Source organism: Eubalaena glacialis, chromosome 10, assembly GCF_028564815.1.
Source record: "Eubalaena glacialis isolate mEubGla1 chromosome 10, mEubGla1.1.hap2.+ XY, whole genome shotgun sequence".
In the NCBI taxonomy this organism is placed as follows: domain Eukaryota; kingdom Metazoa; phylum Chordata; class Mammalia; order Artiodactyla; family Balaenidae; genus Eubalaena; species Eubalaena glacialis.
The window spans coordinates 417,078-444,108 of record NC_083725.1 but is presented as its reverse complement, the minus strand read 5'-3'; the positions used below and the strand labels follow the sequence as shown (position 1 = coordinate 444,108).

At 62.6% G+C, this 27,031-nt stretch overlaps 1 protein-coding gene across 2 annotated transcripts; it reads right to left on the bottom strand.

Annotated features, from left to right (window-relative positions):
* Window positions 1-2,512: 2,512 nt before the first annotated feature.
* B3GAT1 (beta-1,3-glucuronyltransferase 1) lies at window positions 2,513-26,733 on the bottom strand. Of its 2 annotated transcripts, none has more exons than XM_061202178.1 (7): window positions 26,582-26,733; window positions 9,660-9,752; window positions 9,386-9,532; window positions 5,340-5,848; window positions 4,601-4,897; window positions 3,701-3,801; window positions 2,513-2,601 (listed from the first exon to the last, which is right to left on the bottom strand). In XM_061202178.1, the coding sequence occupies exons 2-6, from the start codon at window positions 9,661-9,663 to the stop codon at window positions 3,715-3,717; spliced, it is 1,044 nt and encodes a 347-aa protein (XP_061058161.1). In that variant the 5' UTR covers window positions 9,664-9,752; window positions 26,582-26,733; the 3' UTR covers window positions 2,513-2,601; window positions 3,701-3,714. The 2 variants fall into 2 exon arrangements, with proteins under 2 accessions (XP_061058161.1, XP_061058162.1); XM_061202179.1 differs by lacking the exon at window positions 26,582-26,733 and adding an exon at window positions 18,493-18,604.
* Between the last annotated feature and the right edge of the window lie 298 nt (window positions 26,734-27,031).

The following is a 27,031-nucleotide window of genomic DNA, read 5'->3' as shown; positions in this document are numbered from 1 at the left end:
TCCAGAGCCCGCCCGCTGCCCTCTCGTCAGGGCTGCACCTCGTCCGACTCACCGTTGTCTCAGGCCGCCTGCCCGTGTCCTGTTTGTTGGCAACACAGGAAGCGAGCGATTCTTCTAAAAGGCCGGTTAGACTGGGTCCATCCTCTGCTCCAAACCCTCCGACAGCCTCTCTTTCACTCCCTAGCTGCAAACTTCGCCCTGGTTCCAGCAGAGTGTCTGGGCCCCCTGCTCCCACATGTGACCCACCCCCCGCCCCCAGTCAGCTGCCCTCAGTGGCCTGTTAGCGAAGCGCTCTCCCGCGGGGGGAGCGTCTCTTTCCTGGACCCGATTCTCTGCACGTCTGCCCGGAGGCCACCTGGCCGGGGAGGCCTTTCTGACGGCCCCGGTGGGGTGCCAGCACCTCGCAGCCGCACTCCGCCCTGCTTGCCTCATCCGTCACCTTGGAATGACGACGGCTGTCCGGAGCACCCTGGCTCCGTGCGTCTGTGCCCTCTCCGGAGAAGGCAGCCCCGGGCAGGCAGAGCTTTGGCTTCCGCGGCCCTGTGCTGTGCCGGGAACAAGGCGTGTCCCCCCAGGCGCCTGATAGTACAGGCTGGACGGTTAAAGGAATGAGGAAAAACAAGGCAGGGCTGAGGAGGATTAGGACTGTTAAAAACCATAGTTGACTTTTAATTTCAAAACAAATTAAATACAGTTAAATTAAAACAGACCCGATAGTGCAGCTTGGGGGCCTAACCCTCCCCGTCTCTGTCCTCCGGACGCCGGCCCCCACCTCGCTCCTGTACAGGGGCGAGCAGGGAACAGGCTGCGTTTGGAGAACAAACTGTAGCCATGGACCCAATTCTGCTTCATAGCAAACTCATTCCCAATGAAGGTGAAAGCTGCGGTCCATCAGGGTTATAATGATAAATAAATACACATGCAGCTAAGAGAGGATATTAGGTGAAAACAACAGAACTAGCATCTGCCAAAAAAAAAGAGGAACCCATGTTGTTGTTCATTATCAATTTCCTGAAAACGAGCCCTGGGTTTCGGGCCAAGGTGGCCCAAGCCCAGCCAAGCTGACCCCGCGTTTGGGGCTGGTCCCGGCGCGTGAGGCAGTGGAGTACCCTGCACAAGCTCACTTGCCCGACGGTGCCCGCCCTCGCCCACCCTCCCCTCCCCACCACCCACTTGGTTCCCAGGCAACCATGGGTGTGGGACGTCTTGCAGGTGGCTCAGGGCCCTCAGGGACGTGAGCCCTCCCTCGAAGGTTTCGTGACTATGGTGAGGAGTTAAATCCACTTCAAAACAGGCAGCCGATACTCCTCCGTGAATGTTAGGTCGCTGGGCTGCGGCCCACCGCCCACCCACCCATGCACCCAGGAGTGGGCTCTCCATGGCCCGCAGGCCCATCCCGTGAGTCTAAGCGGAGTAGGGGCTATTAGCGGTTAAAAGTAAACACCTGTTCAGCGGGCTCGGGCCCTTCCTCTGCCTCCACGGGGGAGGAAAATTGTGCTTCCAACGCTCAGGAGTGTGAGTGGAGACCGGCGGAGGGCTGGCCCCGTCGGGAAGCCAGGGAGACGGGCACCTCTCCTCCTGGCTGAGGGCCGCGCACGGTTCCTTCTCTGGGGCGGAGGGGCGGCTGGACATGAGGCCGGCTTGCTCTTCGGGCCCCCGGTTTAGGGAGAAGGGAGGTTTTACTTCTCACTTGGTGTGTAAATCGCATGATTTCCAAAGCAGTGTGTGCTCAGGTATCCTGCCCTCAGGGTCCAGATCATCTGCCCCCTTCTGTAAATCCCTCTGCTCATCCAGAGTCCCCCAGCCAGGGGCAGGGAGGAGCCCTGGGACCGCCCGGGCCCCTCCTCTCTCTTCCTGGTCCACCTGCTCCCTCGAGCCCCTGAGGCCTGTGGTTCTCATGGCTCTGGGTTGGGGGCTCCTGCCTCCCCAGTCCCAGCCCAGGCAAGGGGCCCAGAGCCCAGTGGGCGTTGGGGAGGTGCCGTGTGGTCTATACCCTGTGCTGGGTCGAGGGCCCACCTCCTTCCTTGCGCTGGGACGAGAGCCAGGGAAGGCACTCTGCTCCCTCCACGAGGTTGAGGTATGGGGAGGGCAGCCCGCTGGCAGCCTGACTCCCCGCACACAGGGCTGGCCACCTGCCGGGAGCACAGACAGCCTTACGCTCCGGAGCAGGAGCCAGAGGAAAGCCGGCCGGAGGGGCTGCATCTCGGAGCAGCTCGTTCCTGATGCCGGGGATGGGGGCTGCTTGCTGTCTTCCGCAGTCCCTGGCCAGGTGTCCTGTGTGGTCGTGGGGCCTCGAGGGGGAGCCAGGGAGCCCTCTGCTGGACTGCCGGGGTCTTTCGCCCCCTCCCAGCCTGGCATCACTCCCGGGCTGGGGCCCATGGTGTCTGCCCCGGCCGGCCCTGCCAGGGCAGATGGAACAGAACAACAGGTCTGGGGTTTCTGTGCTTTAGGGTCTCCGTCCTTTGTCCTGGCATCAGGCTGGTCTCTCTGAAGGCCCCAGAGTAGAAAGGAGGGTGACGGCGATTCCACAGGAGTCCGCCTTGGAGGGACCACCCGCGTGGGGAGCACAGGTGGCCAGGAGCAGGTCTGAGAAGGGGGCTCCTGTGAGGGGGAGAAGAATGGGGGAGGCGTGAGGGAGCCACTGGATCCTGGGCCCCCGAAGCGTCACCCAGGGGCTCCGCAGAGCCCACCCCCAGGTCCCCACTGAGAGGCTGGGAGCGGGAGAGGCAGGGAGTGATGCTGTGTCCCGACACAGTCTCAGTGGCAGCGACTGAGGTGATTTTCTAAGTTCAGGGGACAAGATAAGCAGACCCCCTGTGGTCCCCTGTGGGCAGGGCCATTGCCCAGGTGATACAGAAGCTGCAGCCTGACTCCAAGGCCAGAGGACAAAGGTGTGTCCCACTGTCTGAGCTCCCACCTCTGATGAGATCACAGAGAAGCTCAGAAAATTCCTGGCTTTGCCAATCACCTGGCACAATTCACTTCAGCTTTACTCAACCTCATTCCTTTGCCTCTAAAACATAGATGGAGCCTGTGACCTACTGCAATACAGGGTTTTAACCAAATAAAGGGACTTCCCTGGCGGTCCAGTGGTTAGGACTCTGCGCTTCCACTGCAGGGGGCATAGGTTCGATCCCTGGTTGGGGAACTAAGATCCTGCATGCTGCGTGGCTTGGCCAAAAAAAAATCAAACAAATAAAAATAGCAACACTTAGGCAGGACTTATTATGTGCCAGACTGTTCCTGGTGCCTCAACAACCCATTTTGCAGACGAAGAAACTGAGGCCTAGAGAAAGAAAGGTCAAACCGAGGAAAGTGGTAGCTTGGGAGTCAGGCCAGGCTCCTCGGTCCATGCTTTCACCAGGACGGAAGAGGAACCTTCAGGAGACAGAGCCTGGGCGGGTCCACACAGCAGCGCCTCATAAGGGGACCGGCTGGTGGCCAGGATAACAGTGGTGATGACAGGGAACTGTCACCAGGCGGTGCCTGGAAGGTGAGGCCTTCCAAGCAGCTGGTGGTAGAACCACCCAGCTATGGGGGGAGGCTGGCTCCTGTCGACTTCAGCTATGCCTCCTCCACTTCACGGGGCATTTGCTCTGACCTTCACGATTAAAGACTAAGAGGAAAAGCCTTGGCAGATTTACTCTGCATCCAAGCTTGGGTGGCCCGCCCGGTGCGTCACCTGCCTGCATCCCCCTACCTGCGTCCTGGGGCTCAGATCTCCACCATGGGGTCAGTGAAGCCTTTTTTCCCCTCGTTCACCAGCACCGGCTTCTCAGTCCGTGTGTGCCAGACCAGGATCTGTGTGTTCAGAGACATGAGACCACATGGGGCGGGCCTCTGACCTCGCCCTCCCACCCCTGCCCCCTCCCCTTCTGCCCTTGTTCCAGCAAGATTTTCTCCATTGTCCTTTATTTCTACCTACCCCCTCATTCTTACTTTTTGTACATAGGCTGCATTCAAAATATCTGTTGGAAACAGAAAGTCTACAGCTACAGAAAAGAGACAAACAGGTCTCAAGATTTCCTCTTGCTTCTCATCCTCCCCTGCATTTCTTGATGGATCCAGAGGGACAGAGTTCTGGGACCTTCAGCTCAGCTAAGTGACAGCCCAGGCCCTGGCTGGAGAAGTCCAAACTAGAAGCAGCATGTGTGTGTGTGTGTGTGTGTGTGTGTGTGTGTACATGTGCATGCATGTGCGTGCATGAACACGTATATGTGTGCCTGTGTGTTGTGCATATGCACGCCCATGTATGTTCCATCCATGCATGCATGTGTGCACATGCATATGTATATGTGTGCCTGTGTCTGTGCATGTGTGTGCACACATGGAGGTGTGTCTGGCAGGAGGGTCGTGGAGCCCAGCTGCTTCGAGGTGAGGGAGGGATTCAGTCCTGGGCTCTGTCTCGCCGGTCGCCCCTCCCTGCTCCCCCACCTGCTGTCAGCGTGGCTCCTGAAGGGCGATAAACTGCCGTCTTGGGAGGCTGGTTCTCCTTCGCAGGCTGTTTGGGGCCCTATTTCCTTCTCCCTGATCTAGAGGGAGGGCTTTGTGGGTTGGAGAAAGCTTGCATTACAGCTGTCAGCTCTGCTGAGGGTCTTACCTTGGTGCAGTTGGCTGCCTTGGGCTCCAGGTCACTGAGGGTGACAAGTTCTCGCAGGAGGCTGCTCTCCTGGTAGCCGCCCTTCACGCCGCGAAGCTTGAAGTAGGCCTGGCTTCGCTGCAGGATGAGCCGCAGGTTGACCGCAAATCCCGCCATGTCTATTGCAAACGGCCGGTGGGGGTCGAACACAGTCTTCCAGCCGACCACCTTCCCGGCCCCATTGACCCTCGGGGCCTCGTACCGAAGGCCGCCGACGAAGGCTACGGGCCACACGGACACCCTCCTGGTGCTGCGCATCTACAGAAGGAGAAGAGTCAGGGCGCCTGGGCAGGGATGGGAGTCGGGGCACCTGGGCTGCTCGGGGTGGGCATCCGCAGAGGAGCATGCCTGGGCTGTGGGCAAGGCCACCCCTCCAACCAGCTGATACTCCCCTTGTCATGTGACCTGCCCTCTTTGTCCTTTGCTGCAAAACTTCTGTCTCCCCAATTTAGAGTCTGAAATGACTCCTTCCCTTCCCCCACTGTCCTGACTCCCAGACCCGGAGGACACTCAGAGAGTCGACAGGGAACCCCCTTTCCCTCTCCCCCGGCTGGAAGCCCTCATGCAGACGTGCCCGGAGGCCAGGGCTACGGTCAGTCTGGCAGCCCGACGCCGATCTCCTCCCCCTTCGCCAGCGGGGGCTGAAGGCCGCGCCAGGTTCCCCACCCTCCCCGGGTCCGCATACGTCCACGGAGCGCACCTCCTCAAAGAGCTCCAGGCTGTAGGTGTTGTCGTCGTCCGCGAAGTACACGACGCCGGGCTGGCTGGAGTTGCGCGGGAAGGTCTCACGCAGCCAGCGCAGGGCCAGGTTGCGCTGCATGGTGCCCCGCGGGATGCGCGGGTCGCGCGCGTCCCCGCGCAGCTTGTAGTTGCGCGGCGTCTCCACGTGCAGGTGCGTGTAGTTGAGGCCGGTGTCGTGCAGGAGGCGCGCGGTCAGCGGCGTGCGGCGCGGCGCGTCCTCCACCACCAGCCAGTGCAGGTTGGGCACGTGCAGCAGCGTGTTGGCCAAGCGCGTCAGCTCAGCCTTCTGTACCGGGCGGCTGTAGGTGGGCGTCACCACGTGGATGGTGGGCAGCGTGTCGGACCAGGGCGGGGGCCGCGTGTACACGTACTCGGTGCGCACCACCTCCACGATGTCGCGGTCGGACATGCAGTACTCCCTGGGGTCCGCGCCGGGTGGCGCCTCGCGCCGGGGGTCGCTGCCGTCATCTGCGGGTTGGAGGGGGGGTGTGGGCAGCTCCGCTGCAGGGACCTCGGTCCCCCGCCCCGTGCAGCTCTCCTCTGCTCCACCCGCGGGACCCTCAGCGCATCCCTGCCTGGGGCCCTGTGGGCTGAAGCTGGCGGTCAAGGCCGCTTGCCTGACATCCTCCCCTGCGTCCTGCTGGTTCTGACTCCCGAGATGACACAGAAACGACCTCTCCCGCCTTCTCGCATCTGACAGCTCTGTAGCTATTTGAGGGCAGCTGGCCAAATTCCAAGATTGCCTCCGCGGTTCCCAACTGTGTTGGGTTTTATATGGCAAAGTGTCCTGTCCTCACCACCCTATGCCCTTCCCATCTGGCCAGAGCTGACTGCACTGCCCCGCACAGGCTGGGGCTGCAGAGCCCCAGGCACTGCCTCCCATGCCCGAGGGCAGTGTTAGTGCTGTCGTGGCTACAGCGCACCGCGCACCCGGGAGTCTGCGGTTACCTCGCCCCGATTTTTCACAAACCCTGGAGTCAAGCGGGGCTTCCGTAATCTAGCTTCTGAATCTTGGTGCAGTATTTGATACTTTACTGCATCGTGTTCTAGGGTGTTGCCCATAGCTGGCAAGATAATTTTGAATCCTGTGCCTGTCGTTTCTGACTTTATTCCCACATTTGGGCAAAGGGGCAGGGTGGAGACCCATCTCAGCTCTTCTGGGGTTTGGTGTCTGTCTCCTAGTCTGCACTTTCCGGTCACGCTCTTTCAGCCACCTGGGACCCTACCTATCCCCACACCCAGCAGCCGTGTGTGCCCACGTGTCCCCAAGTACCCCAGGGGAGGCGTGTGTGAAACCTGGCAGAGGCCTGGCCTCTGTGACACACTCACAGGGACGAGAGCCCCTCTCTCCGGAAGACACCCTGTGCCCGCTGGGGCGGCTCTAATGACCAAGCTCTCTCTTGCATCCTGGACATTCTCCCCATGGGCAAAGCCAGCAGTCCTCTCATGAGGGGAAATCAGCCTATGGGTATTCTTTTTTTTTTTTTAAATGGTGTTGATTCATGTCTTTTAAAAAAAATTTTTATTTATTTTTTAAAAAATTTTTATTTAGGCTGCGTTGGGTCTTTGTTGCTGTGCGCAGGCTTTCTCTAATTGCGGCGAGCGGGGGCTACCCTTCATTGTGGTGCGCGGGCTTCTCATTGTGGTGGCTTCTCTTGTTGCAGAGTGTGGGCTCTAGGGTGCTCGGGCTTCACTAGTTGTGGCATGCGGGCTTCAGTAATTGTGGCATGCAGGCTCAGTAGTTGTGGCGCACGGGCTTAGTTGCTCCGCGGCATGTGGGATCTTTCCGGACCAGGGCTCGAACCCGTGTCCCCTGCATTGGCAGATGGATTCGTAACCACTGCGCCACCAGGGAAGCCCCCACGGGTATGCTTGTTCTTAAAGAGTCCCTTCTCTCTGAGGTGTGTCTTCCTGTTTGAAGGACTGTGGGCCCCTCACTGCTCTCATACCATCTCAGCAGGAGGTGGCAAGCGTCAGAGGACAGAACTAGGGATCTGAGTGCCTGGGCTCAGACCCTGCGCCACTCTGTACTAACCATACAGCCATGAGCAGGGTGCTTGGCTTCTGGTGCCTCAGTTTTAGAAACTGCAAAATGGAGCCAATACCTGCATCTCCTTTATCGAGTTACATGTGGGTTAAAGGGCTCGGAACTCTGCCCCGAGGCTCACCATCTCTGGTAAGCGGCCCTGTTTCTCATGGCTTCTTGCAACTATGGAGAGGATGACGTGAGTGGTTACCTGCAGGGGGCGAAGTGGGGTCCAGCCAGCTGCCGCCCCCTCCCTCCTTCCCATGGTTCTTGTTAGCCCGTGGTGTGGGTGCTGGCGTGGGGTCGGACGCTGGGCGCTGAGGGGGGGACACGTGTGCTCCCGGCTCCCAGGGAGCTCCCAAAAGCCAACAAGACACCCACGACGAGACACACAGTGGTAGTGGGAGCCTGCGCCCGGGCCGTGGGTGCAGGGTGGGGAGACTAGCGCAGATGCAGGCAGCCAAGGGGACTTTGAGGAGGAGTTTTGGGTCAGACGGTGAAAGACAACAAGCTTGAGGACAGCAGCTTCTGACCAGGGTATAAGTAAAGATGAGTTTATCCTGCCGTGAGTAAAGTTTTGGAAACCAAGGCCCGGGAAGGACACTGAAAGCCACTCCCCCTCCCTGTCCCTTTCTGCCGCTCAAATCACCCCCCCACCCCCACCCCTGCCGGCGGGTATGTGCCCTGGTACGTTCTTCGTGCCTACGACAGGGCTGGGTCAGGGCTTCTGCTGCCTTTGGGTCCTAAGGCCTCCCTAACTTCCTTTGCTGCTGCCTTCGTTCTGCCTGTCGTGGCTGCTCTGGGGAGAGCAGATGCCAGTTCCCGTCCTCAGGCAGGAAGGGCAGTGCTGAGCGAAGCAGCCTGGCGTCTCTGACCCCAGAGCCCTGCCGAGAATGGAAGCCACGTGGTATTATGTACCCTTTACATGTGGTAAATGTAGTGATGTGTTGTTGGGTGACAACTCTAAAATGGTAAGCGCCAGGGACTTCCCTGGCGGTACAGGGGTTAGGACTCGGCACTTTCACCGCCAGGCCCCGGGTTCAATCCCTGGTAGGGGAACTAAGATCCCACAGGCCCAGCAGCATGGCCAAAAAAAAAAAAAGTAAGCACCAAGGAGAGGCGCTGGATTGGGAGGAAAGGATACACGTCAGGAGGCCAGCTCCAGGTGCCCCAACAGGCAGTGGGCATTTAGCCATCTTCAGCCTGGCCCTTCCTCACAGAAGCCTCAGGACCCACCAGGGCTGAGCAGGCCCCGACGTGTAACTGTGGAGCAGCCCAGCTTCAGACTGTGGCTCTTGGCCCTGCCTGCACCCGAATCACCGATTCCCAGCTTCCCCCCACCCACCCCAGCCCTGTCAGCTTTCTCCCTGGGACGGGCCTGGGCACCTCTGTGTTTCATCAGGCTCCCCGGGCTCCCATGGGAGAAGGGCTCGAACAGAGAGGGGAGTGTGGGACTGGAGACTGGCAGTGAGGGGCAGGCCCGGGGGGAGGGGCACGTGGATGGGTTTGGGGCACGTGGATGGGTTTGGGGCACAGGGGGCCCTGGTGTGAGAGGGAAAACTCTGGGCTGGGAGCCAGGAGAAGCCAGTTCTAACCCGGCTTCGGGGGACTTGCCTCTGTCCAGCCTATTTTCAGCAGGTGGCACTGGATCAGGGCTTCCTGACCAGGAAAAGAGGAGCGAACACCACACTCGCCCTGAAAGGTTTTAAACAACGCGGGCCGGGAATCCTGGCCACCCACCCGAGCCCTCCCGGGGTGCACGTCCTGGGAGCAGGTGCAGAGTTGGCCCGTGAGTCTGTGCCTGTGTGTGTGGCGTCATCAGAGCCCCAAACGGGCCGAGACCCCCCCGAGGGTATGGTCATCAGCCTGGCTCGGCCTCGGTTCCCCAGCTACCGAGCGCGTGAGTCAGGACTCCAGAAGCCCTGGCTGTGGTCACCCCATCGGCAAAGCCCGGCAGGTGGGGCTGGGCGGGGGCTCACCCTTGTGTGCGGCGAGCAGGGGCGCGATGGTGCTCTGGTGCCACACGGTGACCAGCAGCGTCCAAGGCAGCACGATGAGGACAATCGCGAGGATGTCCCGTCTCTTCGGCATCTCCAAGGCTGGCTGGGCCCACAGCTCCTCGTTACCTGAGTGGCGGCAGCGGACGGCGGCGAGCACAGGGGAGAAAAGAACAGGAATGGGCCGGGTGGGCCGGGCACGGGGCAGCGGGAAGCTGAATGCTGGCCAGCAGGCCTGACCACGCTCACAACCCACCCATTGCCGAAGCAGGTCTGCGGAGTCCGGCCCTACCGGAGTCTGGTGGGGGTTGCCTTCTGGGGTGGGTCAGGAACCCTGCGGGGTGGACACCTGCAAGAGAGAGCAGAGGTGGCGGCCAGAGACCTGGGCAGAACGGGCCCCCGCAGGGCCGGCTGGCCGGCTCGGGACGCACAGCATCGTGTTTTCAGGGTGGAGCCTGGCTTCTGCCAGCCCGTGGGGTGCGGCCAGCCTCTGTCCTCACAGGTGGCGGTGGGTGCTGCCCACTCAGGGTTCAGACACACCTGCCTGGGTTTAACCCCAACTCACTTCTGTGCCTCAGTTTTCTCATCTATGAAATGGGTGCCATCGGCACCTACTTCCCAAGGCTTCTGGGAATTAAATGCGTTAACACCCGTGGAGCCCGCGGGCCGGCACCAGATGGACACAGCAAGCACTCGGAACTAGTTAGCAGCTGTGATGGTCACAGGCTTGTGCCCAGATGGTTATTTCACAGCCTGGATTAAGGAGTCGGTGCTGGGGTGGACCCGGACAGGATCTATTCTTGTGAAGCCCCCGCGGAGGTAGGGCGGAGGCTGGGCGCTGCAGCTGGGCGTCAGCCAGGAGAGGTGCTCCCGGTGGGGCTGCCACGTCCCGGGGAGACGGCACTCAAATGGCAGCAGCAGGGGTTCCAGGAGAGGTGCCCTGTGGAGAGAGTTGCCCTCTGGCCCGGCTGCCCACGTGCCAGGAGACAGGCGCTCAGCCTCCGGACCGCCATGGAAACTGTCACATCCCAACGTTCACCTTCCTCCTCACTTCTGAGCTGAGTGCCGTGCAAGATGCAGCTGGGGTCCACAGGGGGAGGCGTGAGGGAGGACAGCCATGGGCGGCCCTGGCCTGTCCTGGTGTGTGGGCCGCCCCAGTGCCCAGCACCGGCACCCTGAGACCCCGAGGCCGCTCGCTGCCCACCCAGCCCCAGGCAGACGCGCATCCATCTCCCGTGGAGCCGAGAGCCAGGGCTGAGAAGGATCTGGGCTCCCGTTTCGGAGGCAGCGCGTCCTCCTCCTTGCCTGGGCCTCTCTCTGCCAGCAGTCCTCATGCCTGGCGCGAGAACCGTGTTGTCTTCCAGCGACGGGCACTGCGGTCTCCCGGGGTGGCCCCGCTGCCCCTGCCACCCCTGGCTCCACAGCCTCCTTGGAGGCAGATGGTGCACGGCCCGCCCCCTGCCGGCGGGGTTAAGCGGTGCAGGCACAGAGCAGGGAATGATCCTGGGGTGCGAGCTGTCTCCTCCACACTCCTTGTCGTGGCCCGAGCGGGTGGGAGCCCAGAGTCCCACCCAGGATGCCTGTCTGGGTCTCCTGTGCCGCGTGAGCTCGTGCTACATCCCCGCCCAGCCCCTGCCCTGCTCCAAGGCCACAGGCAGGGCTGCGAAGGGCTGAGTTGGGGCCTCGGTTTGGCGGGGCTGTCTCAGGCCACGTGACGGGGGTCAGAGGCGCTTCCAGCAGGGCTGGCTGGGAGGTCTCCTCTGGTCCTGTGATCGCCCTGGAGCTTTTCCAGGCATCCTGGTCTTGGGGAGGCTCTGGTTCCGGGGGGGGAGAGCCGTGGGGAGCTGGCCTGCCCTGGCACTCTGGTAGCTGCACTGGGGCAGCCTCCAGCCTCCGGCACCTGCCCCTCCTTCGGCCGCCCGGGCTGCAGTTTGAGCAAAGAACAGCTGGTGGGGAGCATCTGTGGGGCCAGAGACGCACTTGACACTCCACGTTCAGTCTTCCCAACGCCTGGGCCGCAGGCGCTGACCTTGACCCCTTCCACCTGGAGTTTGCAGAGGCCGTGAGGGTCAGCATCTTGTCCAAGTCACCGTCGGCATGCAGTGGAGCCAGGCCTGAATCCAGGCCCTTTGGGTCTGAGCTGCATCAGGAGCTCGGGAAGGAGGGTCAGGCCCCAGAGCCCCTTCCGGGAGGCCCCCCTGCAGGTCCCAGCACCTCCCTGGGGGGAGCAGGAGCAGGAGGGGGACTAGGAGGGGAAGAGGGGCCATGGAAGCTGGGGCCTTGGAGGGAGGCTCTGATCCCATCCGGTCTATCTGGTCAAAGCATCTATGAAAGGAAGGGGGTGGGGTGGGCAGAAAAGCTCTAAAAATAAACTTAGCCATAAACCCAGTTGTGCATTAATTACTCTGGAAGCCATTACGGCTTGAAAACCCCATAACTTTAATGCAGGCTATTATAAGCATAGCAGCAAAATCATGGAGCTAATTACCAGGCGGTTATGAAGCAGAGCAGGGAGAGCCCCCAGCCTTGGAGAGCACCAGCTGGCCAGCAGGGGGCGGGTCTGAGGGAAACGGGGCCTGGGGTTGGGGGCCTGGGGTGGGAGCAGGGGAAATTACCGAGACCCAAAGGTGTCTGAGATGGGGCTGCAAGGATGACCACAGGCCACGGCCCACTTTTCCTGCCCGGCCCTGGAGGGGTGGTGGGCAGCCTGCCTGTGGTCCAGGCTCAAGCAGCCGCAGACCCAGGGCTGCCCTGGGTCCTTGGTGGGCATGGGAAGAGGAGTCAGTGCAGAGATGGAGGAGGGGCTCGGCCGCACCCAGAGCCAGGAGGAGGGGTGCGGCAGGGAGACTGCAGTGCTTGAAGCAAGGTCCTGCCGGCGAGGGCGAGGGGGGGCCCGGTGTCCGCTGAGGCCAGGACTCCCCACCAGCCACCGCAGTTCGTGTCCGTGACTGGCCCCCGCCGCCCAGCCCCTCAGCAAGTGCAGATGGGGGGCCTTGGCTGGGCACAGACAAGGCTGTGCTGAGGGGCGTGTGAGCCCAGTGGGACGGCAGAGGGGACGTGAGGGGGCGGGACGGTGCTCTGGCTGCTCCCCCGGGGCCCCTGCTTGTCCTCCTCGGCCTCCACCCTCCTCTGCACACACAGGGCCGGACTGGCAGGTTCCAGTGAAGTTTCAGTTCTGCCATTTTCGCACCTTGAGGTTAAGACAGGGCTCTGGTGAGAAAACGGGCTTGGGTGGCACTCAAGGCCAAAGTCAAAGCAAGAGGCCAGCATAACAGCTTTCCAAGCAGCCCTGGAGATTGGCCACGTCTGAGGAGACCTAGTTATAGGAATTTGCCTATGGGTTTTAGGGTGTCATGGGCTGTGAGAACCAGGGGGTGTCTGGGACCCAGATGGGGGGCCCCGATGTGCCCAAGGCTGGGCTGCAGCCGGGCAGGCTGGACAGGAGAGGCTGAGCCTGGGGAGGCAGGGGCAGGGCGAGGTTGGCTTCAAGGCTGGACGATTCCAAATGCAGGGATAGGCTGCCTCCTGAGCTACAGGGTTCAGACGAAAACCTCACCCGCGTCCCAGTACCTGCGGAGGAGGCTGGTTTAATTCCATTCAGCAAATATTAGTTCAGCATCGGTGGTGGGCAAGGCCCTGCTGGATTCCCCGGACCACACGGCAGCAGGGAAAGGGGCTTCACGCGGCTCCGTCCCATCCCTCGGGGAGGTGCTGCGGAGATGGCGTGTGCATGTGTGTGGCGGAGGTCAGTTTCACACAGACCACCCCAGCCCTCGTCTCTGGAGCAGGGTAGGAGCCGTGGTGCCCATAAGCCCGGGACGGTGGCGGGTCACAGGAGGCCGCGGGGTGAAGAATCCTTCAAGGTGATGCGGACACTGCACGTGTCCCGACAACTGCACGATCAGTGGTCCTGTCCCCGACCACATGCTCTTCACTGGCCAGCGTGGCACTGCCCGCTTGGGAAGTGGGGCTGGGGCCCGTCCTGGGAGCTCGCCACCCTCTGGGAGTCGCCCCGCTGGGCACACCGCCTTTGGCCTCAGCGCCGACTTCTCTGAAGTGATCCGAGACCTTGGGACACTCGGTGAGCAACCTGCGCTGCATCCTTCAGAATTGTTATGATGTTTCCCACCAATCTTCACCTCGTTTGGAGAACTTTTGCCCTAGACTCGCCTCATGGAATCTTCTGAGAGCACTCAACTTAGTTTTCCTAGAAACGACACATTTCTTTCTTTCCAGCTCATGTTTCTTGGTTTGTGTCACATTCTGTGATGATGAGAACAAGCAGGACTGTTGCAAACAGGCTGGGAACCAACATCACGGACGCTTGGCTCACTGACCGCCTGAGGGGACCCCCAGCCCCCTGAGGACATCGGTCCTGGTCACTGGGGGAGAGGTGGTGAGGAGAGCGCCGCCGTGCCCGGGAGGAAAGACATGGGCCCGACACCGGGAGCCTGAGTCCCGCTGGGGCCGAGCAGATGTCAGGGCCCGGGGGGCACGGGCTGGTGGCGTGAGAGGATGGGCGGGGGTGCCAGGGGCTGCAGGAAGCGGGACACGGGGCGGGGTTAACAGCAGACAGCAGGCCGGTGCGGTTAGGGCTCCAGGTCTACCCTCCAGCCCCAGACGGTGCCCGGGAGGGAGGCTGGACGCTGTCCCCGAGACCTGCAGGGGCCCTAATGGGATCAAGGGATTAGTATTGATCTTGCGGCCGCTGCTCAGGACAAGCCAGATGCCAGAGCTAATCAGCTCCTGTCCAGTCAATCCACACTCCATTAAGCGGCCCCAGGCCTCTCCTCCCTGGCCACTGCACCCACACCGGCTCCACGGGGGAGGGGGCAGGACACGGGGGCCGCTCCACCCACCACCTCTGTCCTCTTCCTGCTCCTGTCCCCACCACCCGCAGGGGACTGGACACAGAGGGGTCCACAGCTCCCTCCACCCACGAGGAGGGCGTGACGCCCAGGAGGGCTCAGGGTTGGCCCTGCAGCTCACAGCCCTGCCCTGGGCAGGTGGGATTCATTTCTTCATAAAGCTGGTCCTTTATCTCCACAGCAGCCTGTGAGGCAGGCGGGGAGGTTTCATCCCCACTGTACACGTGAGGAAACCGAGGCTTGGCAGGGCCCAAGGTCCTGGAGTCAGCGGAGCTGCTCACATCCAGGTTCCCCGTGCACAGTGCTCGCTGCCTGCAGGCCGGGCCCCCAGGGCCACCCCCAGGAAGGGGCTCCCCAGCGGGCTTTCACGGTGGGGGCTGAGGAGGAGGAGGGGTGGCCGGGCCCCGGGGGTCCTGCATCCTGCACCCCAAGCCTCGTGCCATCTCGTTCCCTTCTCGCCAGGAGACCAGGCCCCGGCTGGGGCAGAAGGACGTCAGCCCAGCTCAGCCTGGTGTAAACCACACGAAACAGCTTTGGGTTTCTTCTGCCCGTGAGTCAGGAAACACAGTTCACTGGTCGTCTGTTTCAGGTGGTTCCATCGTTTTCTTTCTTGGTTTTTCAGATATAGCCTTGGGATCAGGTTTGGATTCTTAGTAAAGAGTGAAAATGGGGGTCTGGTCTGCGTGGTCCCCCCTGCGTCACTGCAGGAATTTGAACGGAACAAGCTATCAGCCCCAGCAGGTTTACTGGAGTTCCTAAATCAGCGGCGTGGTCTTTGGGCAGAAGGGTGTCCACTCGTCCCACAGCCTCCTTGCAGGAGGGCTTCGTCTGGGGGGTTTCCTGCTGCTGCTCTGGGCGGGGCCCGGGGCACACGGGGGACCCGCGGCTCGGCTCAAGTGGGGACAGCGACCAGAGGGGCACAGACCGGATGGAGAGCTGGGCCATCGGACAGTGGCCGGCTGGGCCCAATGCCCCCTGTGAAGAGCCACCACGCGGAGGGTCTTGGGGTGGCCGTGCAGGGCTGGGCGGGGACGGCACCCAGCAGGGAGGTGCTGACGGGAGCCCTGGGCAGGCGGGCAGAGAGTGGCGCGGCCGCGGTCCTCCCCTGCGTGATGGGGGGGCAGTGAGGGCGGGCCCGGCTCTGCCATCTGTGGACTGGGGAGCGGCCCCTGCATGGAGTCCGGCTTCTGGCCCTTGGCTTGGCCTGGGGTTGGGGGGAGGCTTGGTCTTGGCAGGAGTCGCCTCCCCGACCCCCTCTTCCCCCTTCCCCCCTGTGTCTCCGTCCCTGCCCCCTTCTGGCAGCCGCGCCAGCTTTTAAGAGAACGCCACTGTCCCCAAGATGCGTGCCCCTGTGTTCTCCCGCAGCCGACCTGTGGTCACGTGCTTACAGCTCTAACCACCCAGCTCTCCTCCATCTCCACCTTCCGTGGGTCAGGAGCCCAGCCGACGTGCGGGGTCCCCCGCGCAGGGGCTCCTGGACAGTCGAACGGGGTGCACTTGCTTCCACGCTCGGGGTGGGGGGGGCGGCAGAGGCCACTGCCCCAAAGTCACAGGACTGTGGGCGGCACTGCCCTCAGCTCCCTGCCCCCTGTCCTCGGCCAACACGGCCACCCACGCCCTGGGACCAGCAGGGAGGGCACCCGGGGCAAGTCTGCCGCCAGGACGCGTCCTCCAGGACACTATGAGACTGCAGGAGGGAAAGCCCATCACCTTGACCACGTTCTCCTGGTCACAGGCGTCTCCACACTGAAGGCGTGGACAGCGGGCGTCAGAGGTCACGGGGACACCTTAGGGCCTGTCCAGCACAGCAGGGAGGCCAGGTCACTTCCCGACCTCAGCTCCCGTCTGGCCCCGCAGCCGGCACACCCGAGGGGCTCCCCGTGGCCTCCCCCTCCCCCTGCCCGCTCTGGCCTCAGCCCCCTCCTCCAGCCTGGAGCTGTTCTGTGTCTGGAATGTTCCACGGAGGCCTTGAACACAGCAGAGACCCCACCGTCGTCTTTCTTCCCAGAGCAGCTGCGTCTTCCTCCTCGTCTCGGCGGCCAGCACAGAAATCCCGGGCTGTTCCCACCGCTCCCTGCGTCCGCCGGGCTGGGCCCGGATGCCGGGCCGGGCCTGCTCTTTCCTCCACGGCCTCCCATCGAGATCTGTCTGCCCACTCCACCCCACTGCCTGGCCCGCCCCCCTGACTTGCTCTCCCCAAGACCTCCTGAGTCCCCCTCCCTGGCATCCGAGGCGCTTGGCTCTGCAGCCTCACCCACCACTAACTGCATCCTCTCTGCTTCCCTTCCGCCTCCTGCCACCACCGTCCCTGACCCCACGTCCAGCCCGGCGCCTTCCCTCCCTGCAGCGCTCGTGAGAGCTCTGGAAGCTGGCAGACCTGCCTTGGTCCATCGGACGGTAACTCCCCTCCCACCCCGAGGTCTGGGCCAGCCCCGTGGGTACAGGTCTCAGGCCGAGCCCAGAGACCCAAAAAGCCAGCCAGCCCGGCCCTCACGGCCAGCATCCCCACATGTCCTTCCTCCCTGTGGCCTCTGACCCCCGCTGCCCCCTTTGCCAGGCCTCTGCCATGGCCCAGCGTGGGGGGCCTGTGTGTCCCTGGGCCCGCTGGCTGCCACGGGGCCCTTGCCCTGTGGAGCCCCGAGTACCAGCTTCGTCACTGTGCCCCCACCCCCTGCCTGCTTGACACCATCTGACTGGCCCGATGGCAGCAGCCGCGGCACCTGCTCTCTCTCCTCCTGGATGTGGAATTTGTAGTTTCACCCAGGAGTGCGGCTGGGGCCGAGTCCATTCTGCGAGCTCCACGGGGCCACCCTCTCCGGGTGACTTCACGGGGCTGCCCGTTCACGTCTTCACACACGTGTGCATGTGTGTGTGCGCGTGCCAGCGCCCTATCTGAATGAGTGCACATGTATCTGTGGGCCCACGCATGGGTCTCCGTTCAGTGGAAGACGAGCTCTCGAGCAGACCAAGGTCGGCTTCTCTGTGCCCGCGGCACGATCCCGGAGGGCAGGGGGCTCCGCTTGCGGCTCCAAGGACCATCCCCCTGCGCCCTCCGCCTGCCCCCCGCCCCCCCGGCCACAGGCTGAGCAGAACCGGCAGGCAGGTCACCCTGGCACAGGCCGAGGTCCCGCCGGGACACGGTCCTGCCCGATTCCAATACGGTCACAGCAAATGCCCTTGATTGAACACGCCAACCTTTCCCGCCAGCGCCCAGCTCGCTGCATCGCCCAGCATCCTGTGAGGTGTGGGGCAGCTTGGGACACAGTGACACCCACCGGATCAGGCCAGTGCCTGCAGGGGGCAGGAGCTGAGGGCTCTGCAGATTCTGATACGAGATGGACAGCGGGGCTGGGCGGCCGGATGAGCAAAGCCAACAGCTTCTAGTGGACCAGGGCAGCAAGAGCCACCGGGCGGCCGGGCGGGCCTCCGCTCCTGCCAGGCTGCCCAGCATGGGCGGGAGCGGTGCGCCCCTGCCGAGGCTGAGGACACCAGAGCTCGGAAGACTGTGGGACCCTTGCATCCTGGGCTCCGGGAGCTGGGGTGGTGCAACCGGGTCTCCTTGACCCCCCTCCACTGGGGAGTCCCAGGGAGGCTGAGAAGGGCCCAGGGCTGCACTGCCTGGTGGGTATGGAGTGCTGGCTGCAAGGACGGTCCACAGCGTGGAGCCTGGCACAGGTCCTGGTGACCCTGGCTGGCCAGTGAGCAGGGCATGTGGTCTCAGCAAGGCCAGGGGACCAGAACTAAGCCGGCTGGGTAACCTGGAGGTTCTGGCCCTGGAACTGAGCGTCTGATGCCCGGCTGGGCCAGGACAGCTGTGCAGGGCCGTGGGCGAAGCTGGGATTTGGATGCCCTGGAGGGGTGTGAGCGGCCAAAGGCAGTCTGTCCTCACTGCACCGTCCCTTGCCCTCGGGCTCTGCAGCCTCCATTTCCTCTGGTGCTGATGGAGTGCGGTTTGGGGTGGGGTGCTGAGCGGGGGAGACCACCTGGAGCTCTGCGCCCTTGGCCTTATCCCTCCCCCTTCGCAAGCTTTCCCAGGCCTGAGCGTTCAGTGCCCACACAGCAAACGGCCAGCCCGCATCCTGCGTGAGCTTGTCGGTTTTCGTGTCTGTCCGCAGCCCCCAAGCCAGGGACTCCTCTGGATCCACCCCAGGCCCGGGCCGGACACGGAGCAGGGGCTGCACCAGTGTCCCTGTGACTGAGTCCCTTCTCTGTGACTCTTACCAGGCCACTTTGGGATCAAATGAGGGGTCCATGGAAAACACGATCATGGCGCTTGGCCCACAGAGAGCACCACGGTTGCTGGGCAACGCCAACTGTAATAGAAATCATAGCAGCAGGCATGTTGTTTGAATCCAGCCGAGTCCAAGTGTCTGGAAGAGAAGGGGAAGCCAGGGCACCTCAGCTCCCCACCTGGGTCAGCACTGACCAGCCCCTGGGCAGTTCTTCTAGCAGATTCCTCCCTCCCAAGGACAAGGCTGTGCCGAGGAGGGTGGTCCACAGGGCGTGGGCTCCGTGGCGGTGTGATGAATGGGATGTCCAGGCTCCTGGCCGCCGGCTGCCTGCCGTGGGCTCACGCAGCTCCCTGGGCGGGCACCGCTTTTGCTGTTCCTCTTTTACAGATTCGGAAACTGAGCTGGGCCTGCCCTGGTGTTGGGACACCTTCCTGTCCCCCCCATTCGTCCTGTGTCCCTGCCCAGCCTCCAAGATTCGCACCCAGGGCAGGACTGGGGATTTCGGAAGGTCAGGGGTCCCCCGTCTCTCCTCCTGTCTCCAGAGCTGTCAGAGCTGCGGTTCTCCTCCTTCGGGCTGAGCTTGGGGGTGGGGGCCATCGACCCCGGGCTGCTCGTTTCCTGCCCTTTCCCCCTGGAAGCAGGTGAGGGCTCCCAGAAAGCTGCTCTCACCACCTCTGCTTCCTGTGTTACTCCTGCTGGGTCCCTCGTCCCCTCCCCTGTGTGTCAGCTGCTCCCACTGCCTGATGAGAGACAGTTTAGGGAAAGTGTTGCAGGAGGTGCATGGGGTCCAGCCCAAGAAGGCCTGTGAGCCCGAGTGGGCAGCACGTGCTCCCCCCGAGAGGCATGACGGATGGAGGGTCCCTAAACTCAGCCCCCAGACGGTAGATCCCGCCGACACTCTGTCTGTTTCACAGGCCGTGCGTTATACAGCCGGCAGCAGGGCAGCACGACGGCTGAGACGGGGCTGAGCATCGCGGAGCTGCGTGCAGAGGGGCTGGCCCTGCGCACAGGGGCTCCTGGGTCAGCAGGGCTCCTGGCCCAGGGACAGGCTCTGCGAGGAAGGGTCCCGGGTGGGGGGTCTGGAGGGAGCAGGGCAGGCGACCCTGTCCCTACACCGGCCCCACCTGGTGCCTCTGCCTGGCATGCTCTTCCCTGGCCGAGCTCCTGCCCCACCTCTCGGCTGGCCAGGCGCACTCTCCCGGGGACTGTCATGAGGGCTGGGCACTGGGGACACGCAGTTGGCACTGGACAGGCGGGGGAAAGCAGGGCTCCATCCTCCCTGCTCCTCATGGCACCTGGTACTCAGAGCACAGAGGCGTCTGCGGCCTCCCGGAGGGAAGGGCAGTGGGGAGACACCACCGTTGACCACTTCTGCCCCATGGTCTGGCATCAAGCGACCCGCCAGCCTGATGACCAGGCAGACAAAACACATCCACACGGTGCGATCCAGCCCGAGCGAGGACAAAGCCCTGACCCCTGCTCCGAGGTGATGACCCCGGAGGATGTTGCACTCAGGGAGGGGCAGGCGCAGCAGGGCCAAGCCCATGTGACCCACTTACAGAGGCGGGTAAGTGGTCAGACTCATAGGCACAGAAAGCAGAGGGGTGGCTGTCAGGGCTGGCGGCTGGGGGTTTAAAGGGTACAGAATTTCCAGTTTGCAAGACGAAAAAGTTCTGGAGATGGATGGTGGCACGACACCACGAACGTACTTAATGCCAGTAAGCACTTAAAAGCAGTTAAGATGGTACATTTTAATTTTACTTTACGTGTTTTGTTTTTTTTTTTTTAACTACAAAAATGAACCTGTCATCCAGAAGTTCTGATTAGATGGGTCAGCAATGACACATCCAGACACTGGGGGGGCATAAGAGGGCTTTCCTTGCAGCGGGGCTGGGTGGGCACCTGTGTGTGGTCCCAGTGCGTGACCCTCCTGCTGGCTGTCACTTGGGAGCGTTACCATGAGGAAATACACACAGGGCACGCCTGGGGGACGCAACCCCAGGGGTTCCAGATGAGCTGCTAGGAGTGAGCAAGACGTGGCCAGAGGATGGAATGCACACACACGCGTGCACGCACACACGTGCACTCACACGCATGCACGCACACACGTGCACTCACACGCATGCACGCACACACGTGCACTCGCACATACGCATGCACGCACACACGTGCACTCACACGCATGCACGCACACACGTGCACTCGCACATATGCATGCACGCACACACTCGAACGCACAGGCATGCACACGCAAGGCAGCCTGCTGGGTCTCCAGTCTTGGGTGTGGGGAGGGGTGGAGGCTGGAATGCTGGTTCTCAGAGGGAGGTTTACAGGAGGGAGAGAAAGTTAATATTGGCAGGTGATGAGTTAGGTGAGTAATGCTTCAGCTTTAGTTCAGAAGCTTTCTGAGGGAAAAAGGAAAGAAAAGAACCTGCTCAGAGGCAGTACGGCAACCCAGGCAGAGCCACCCGGGAGCAGAGCGGGCCTGGGGCCCAACGGGCAGCCCCGCCGTGAGCCGGCCCGTCCTGCTCTGTGCTGTGCAGGGAGGGCTTCCCAGGAGGCCTGGTGTGGCCACTCCACTGGCCGCACCTTCCAGTAGCTGGGCCTCCAGGGATGCAGCCTGACACCCCGAGTCCACTCTGACCTCCAAGGGCATTGGGTCAGTGACGGGGGAGGGGGCTGAGGACGAGCCTGGATTTCCTCAGGCTGCAGAGGCCACCCGGGGGCCCCCAATCAGCTAATGGGGACCCAGGGCTTCGGGTCTGGGCTCAGTGGAGCTGCGAGCCCCCAGAACCGGTCTCGAGCCAGCGAGGCCCCGATGGCTCACCCAGCCTGAGGATTTCCAGGCTGACCTCGCCCCTCTGGTCAGAGTGTGCACACACATACCATGCAGGCTGATGGTTCACCGGCTTAATTAAGGTCTCGTGTGTATTTTTAATGCGTTGCCTGTGGCCTGAACCAGCTGACCTTCCCCGGGGCCCTGTCAGGATAGTTTAGCTGGGTCCTCCTGGGCCAGCTATCATGGGAGGAGAGGAGAGCGAAGGCCTGTGCCGGCTGGTGGGGGAATGGAGCCCGGCTCTCAGTGTGGGCCTCCTACCCCGAGCCTGGGGGGCTGCTCCTGTGGCCCCGCTGCCTGTCTCTGTCCTGCAAGAGCACAGGCGACCCGAGAGAGGGAGGGGTGGGCATTGGGAGACTCAGGTCACAGTCTGGGACCAGGCACCAAAGTGCTGTGCGACCTGAAACAGGAGTGGACCCTCCCTGGGCACCGGCTTCCTTATCTGTGGAAAGAAGGAAGCACCTACAGCCACAGAATCCTAATCCCAGGCCAGACCGTCTGCTGGCCTCACCGCTAGCCCATGGCTACGGATGCGAATTCCTGCTCCCAGATCCGTTCCCTCTTCCCTTTGCCTTCTCGGCTGGTGGGCTCCCCACTCCTGCCTCCTGCTCCTCGGGCGTCCGTCATGGAGAGCTTACCAAGGGGAAGCGGTGTAATCATGGTGGGAAATGTTCACATGCTTCATGCTCCTTTCATTTCAGATGAGGAGATAGAGGCTCCTGAGAGTCTGTCACCCAGAGAGCGGCCGACACAGCTGGGCCTGGAACCGGGCTCAGCCAGCTGACCGCTAATCCCGTCTGGCCCAGGGCCCCTCTCGCTCCGCTGGACCAGGGCTCCTTCCCTCAGGTCCAGGGCTGGGAGCCCAGGCAGAGCCCTCACGTCCCCACCGAGATGCTGGCGGAGGCCGGAACCTCATTTTCTCCTTTTACTTTGAACACACGGGGGCTGAGGAAATGCTCTTTGGTGGGAGGTGCGTCTGCTTCCCTGTGGATCTGGCAGTGTTTTCTGCCCCACCTCATTTTCTGTCCCTGGAGAGTGGTGCAGGGCTTATTAACCGGCCACGTCCCCATCACAGGGGAGGAAACTGAGACTCAGGGTGGCTGGGAGACGGAAGTAAGGCCACACGCTGGGCCCCTCGGCACGCCTGGCACAAAGGAGGCTGTTCCCTAAGTGTCTGTTAGGTGAAATCTTAACTAAATGAGTAATAAAAAAAATTGCTAAGCAAAGCACTATTCACGTTCTAAGTGAGTAACGTGATTAACTGTAATCCTCATTCCTGCTTCACAAACATCCTGTTATCCCTGCTTAGAGACAAGACATGTGGGGCACAGAGAGGTTAAGAGATGGCCCAAGCCACACAGCTGTGCGTGGCAGAGCCGGGACGTGAGTCCAGCAGCCCACGCTCTCAGCGCCTCACTAAACCAGCTGTGTAGAGCCCAGAACAGCACTTGCCAGGAGAACTTGGGGACGCTGGGCACGTCCTACGTGCATCCGTGCCATCCAATATGGTGGCCACAGGCCATGTGTGCTACTGCGCTCTTGAAATGTGGCTGGTGTGGCTGCGGGATGCCCACCAGGGAGGGAAAGCAGCTCGCCCCACATCCAGTGTTGGGCTCTAAGGCTTCTGAGCACTGGTTAAATGAACAGCCCAGAGTCCTCAGCCTAAAGAGACTCACGGCCTCAGAGGACAGATTGTTCAACTACTTTACGCAGAAGGAAGCAAGACGGAGAGGAGTGAGGGGGCGGTGACCGCATGTGCCCAGGCTTGCACGGGGGTCAGCAAGGACCCGCAGACCGGGTCCCCGCCTAATACCCACAGCCCTGCCCTCTGGTCTCTGCTCCCCCTGCTTCCCTCCCCCTCCTCATGAAGCAATAGTAACGGCTCACGTCTTCTACCTGCAGGGCAGGAGAAACCCTGCTCGCGGCTCTAATACTGCAGGCGAGGCACATCCCCAGTCCAGCCAACTCTTGGAGGTCCAGACTGAGACTCCCCACTTTTGGGCTTATCGGTGGCAAAGCCCTAATCCCTGCCAGGCGCTTGGCTGGAAGGCCGCTATCCTGCTGTCAGCTGGTGTGCTCAGGGAGTACAGATTCATTTTAATATTGGCTGGAGCTAAACCTCATTAGAAAAGTAAATTTGCTGTAGCTGCGGAAAAAAAAAAAAGCAACCCACACAGTCCTTCCTTCTAAAGCTAAACAGAAAACCTGATTTGATTTTGGATTGTTTGATGCTTTACGTCCCCAGCACTGGCCCAGAGCCTGGAACACAGTAGGTGCTCAGTGAATGTGTGTGGAAGGGGGCTTTTGAGCAACTTCCGCCCACCTTGCCAGCTTCTAGCACCGATACCAAGAGGCCACCGGCCGGGGGTTCTCGTCAGTTGTGTGGATTTTTTGGGACAACCACTGTCTGAGACATGCAGTGACCACACTGACCACCGATTAGACACGGGACCCATGTTGCTGCCGCTCGGCAAGGGGACACCAAGCATGTCTCGATGCAGAGGCACGGCAGGGGCTGGACCAGGCCCAGAGTCTGGAGGTGTGGGAGTCTGAGGGGAGAGCCGGCAACAAGGCCAATGTGACCGGCCCCAGAGTGGGCCAGAGAATTGCTACTCCAAATTCTAGAGCCATCCAGGTCCCAGAAGAAGGTGGGGAGGTGAGCGAAATGCAGACGTTACAGTAACATCCATCGAGCACTTCACCTACAAACAGCCTGGTGGGAGGGGCTCCTGGATTTATGGGCCTTCGGGAAACCAGGGCTTAGAGGGCTCCGCTTTTCCCAAAGTCCACCCAGCTGGTCACAGAGGGGCTGAGGCTGCCCCGGCCTGGCCAAGCCTGTGCCCTGCACGACACTACCTCCCCGCCCTCCACCCCACGCTCTCAGCAGGGTCCCCAAAGGCCTTCTGGCCTGGAGGCCTGGAGGTGCAGGAAGGAGGTTTTCCTTTTCCTTCTCCCCAGGTGCTGGATCCCCCAGAGTCCACTGTACCCCGGGGCCGGGAGGGGTGTGGGGCAGGCACCAAGGGATGGGTCTCCCTGAGAGTCCCAGATCTCACAGCCTGCTCCCCTTCTGCCTGAGGACCTCCCTCTGAACCCCACGTTCATCCGAGCCTTGGGAAAAGCCCTCCTCAGTAGGCCGTCCCCCTGCTCCACGGAGGACCTCCTGCCCTGGCTGATGGCTGCCGCCGGGGGCATCCTGGAAGGAGGCCCGAGGCTGGCCCACCCGTGCCACTGGGCCCCGTCGTCGGTGCCTCTGTGTCTTTGTCTGCTGTCTCTCGCGCTTCCCTGCCGGCCTCAGACTCTCAGATTCTCTCTCTTCCCGAGCCCTGCTTCTCTTCCCCTTCAGTTCTCAGCAGAGGGGAGCGCTCAGGCACCTCCACTCCAGCTCAGCCCCCTCCTCCAGCCAAAGCTGAACCAACACGCTCCCTGATCCCAGAGCCTGGCTCGGGGCAGCTCACCCTCCCATACCCGCCACGCTTGCAACGCTCCTGCCCTGCCTCATACGCTGTGCTCACGACCAGAGAGGTACAGCCGCTCAGGGCCCCTCACCTCTCGCCCTTCAAAACTACGGTGGGAAAATGCAGGTCCGTCCAGAGGCCTGATGCCGGGGACAGGGCGGGCCCCACCGGCATCTTCCTCTGGAGCCCCTGGTCTCTGCCTGTCCCCATGCTTCAGGTGGACGGTCAGTGCCTGCTGGTCCAGAAACCTCTGTGCACGTATTCAACCCAGCACCCGTGAGCCTCCAACAGGCGTGAACAAGGAAGGATTCCCCAGCATCTGCGGGTCAGGTACAGAAATGTGCACAGCAAGCCACTCGGCGCCGGTGCTGAATGGGGCACAAATCCATCAACCCTCCCTGTTCCATAACCTGAGCAAGCCTTCCCGCTCCCACCCAAAGAGGCAGAGGGAAGTGCATGCAGCTCCAGAACCTTTGGGGGTGATGGGCATGAACTGGGCACAATGGATAGTCTCTTTGAAGGTCTCACGGGGAAGGGTCTTTGTTCCAAACAAAGAAAGAGGGGGACTTGATGTTTGACCCAGTAAGGGCAGTAGCAGTCACCAGCTAAGCAGGTTTGGGAGGAAATGTCTCAATCTCTGTGGTGAGGCAGGGAGATGCGAGGGACAGAAGGCAAATCTCAGAGGACCCTGGAGCCACCGTATTGTGAAGCCACCCGCCCCACGACGCCAGTAACTTATGCAGCTGTGCCCCATTTCCACACAACCACACCGGAGGCGCCACAGGCTCTGTACTGGGACATCCGCGCCCAGTCCTTTTAACTGGTACATGTCGCACAGCCCAAGCTCCCGATGGGTACCCCACCCAGACTGGTACCCACGCGTATAGAGTTGTCCCCACCAGCTTGGGGCTACCAACCGTCCGCAAGGCCGGCTTCAGCGTCCAGCGCAGAGAGCTCCCCGGAGCCCCTGAGACCCAGTTTCTACAAGAATCCAGGCAAACGGTGCCCAGCTGAGACTAGGCCTGGCCAGGGGAGGACCGGGCAGGGGAGCCGGTTAGGGCCTTGTTTACGCATCTGTGTCTGGGTGGGTGCGGTCTCTCCGACCTCAGCTGCTGGGTCCCAGGCTGTCCCCGGGTACCTACTCCAGTCCCTCCTGCCTCACCTCTCTGTTCCTTCTCGGAAGTTGTGGGCTCTGGCTTGGGAGGGACCAGGACCCCAGGCCGGAGCCCAGGGGCGGAGGGCGGGTGGTGAACTTGGTCGTGCCTCCCCCGCCCCCTGCACTGAACGTCCTAAGGACGCTGGGTCCCCTCGCCACCGCTCAGCCCCTCAGCCTCCCGGCAGAGCTTCAGAGACTTAACTTGCCAGTGGCTGGAGCCTCAGAGCTTGGGGACGACGCTGGGGAGCCGCTGCGGCGGGTGCTGGCCCCCGACTCCCGGCCACCGGGAACCACCTGCTGAGGTGGGGAGGGAGGAACCAGCGAGCTAAGAGCCCGGCCGGTTGTTGGAAGCTGCCGAGAACCAGCTTCCCCTTCCCGCCGGCCCGAGGAGGGCAGGCATTGACCAGGTTTGGTTTCGCAGCCCCTCGGCGGCGGCAGCGCCTTCCGCCCCGGCCGGGTCCCCAGCTGGCTCCCCAGCCGCCCCACTGCACGCACAGCCACACACGCGCGCGCGCACACACACACACACACACACACACTCGGGCGCGCGCATACGCGCCCGGGAGGACATGGCGCGGGGACCGATGCGGAGGCATAAAGGGGCTCTGTGCGCGGCAGCGGGGGCACTGACCTGCGGCGACGAGTCCGGATCGTCCCCGGCGCGCTCCATCGCGGTGGCGGCTCCTACGCGCCGGCCCCGGCGCCCCCAGGCTGTTGGCCCGGGCCGCGCGCGCCTCCAGCCCCGGGGGCTCTCGGGTTGCGGGCCCCCGGGGGCCCCTTCATCGCTGCGGGGTCCGCGCCGCCCGCCCGCCCGCCCGCCGCCCCGGCCCGGCCCGGCCCGGCCCTTCTGCGCTCGGCGAGGCGGCGGCCGAGCCCGGGAGCGCGCGGGGGGCGCGGGGCGGGGAGCCGGGCGGGGAGGCCGGGGGCGCAGAGAAGAGCGGGGCGGGCGGGCCCGGGCGCAGGGCGGAGGCGCGGGCACCGGGGCGCGCGGCCGGAGCCCAGCCGACCGGGCCGGCGCGGAGTCCCCTCGGCGGCGGCGGATGCGCCCGGGCGGCCGCGTCTGTGACAGCGCCGCCAGCCC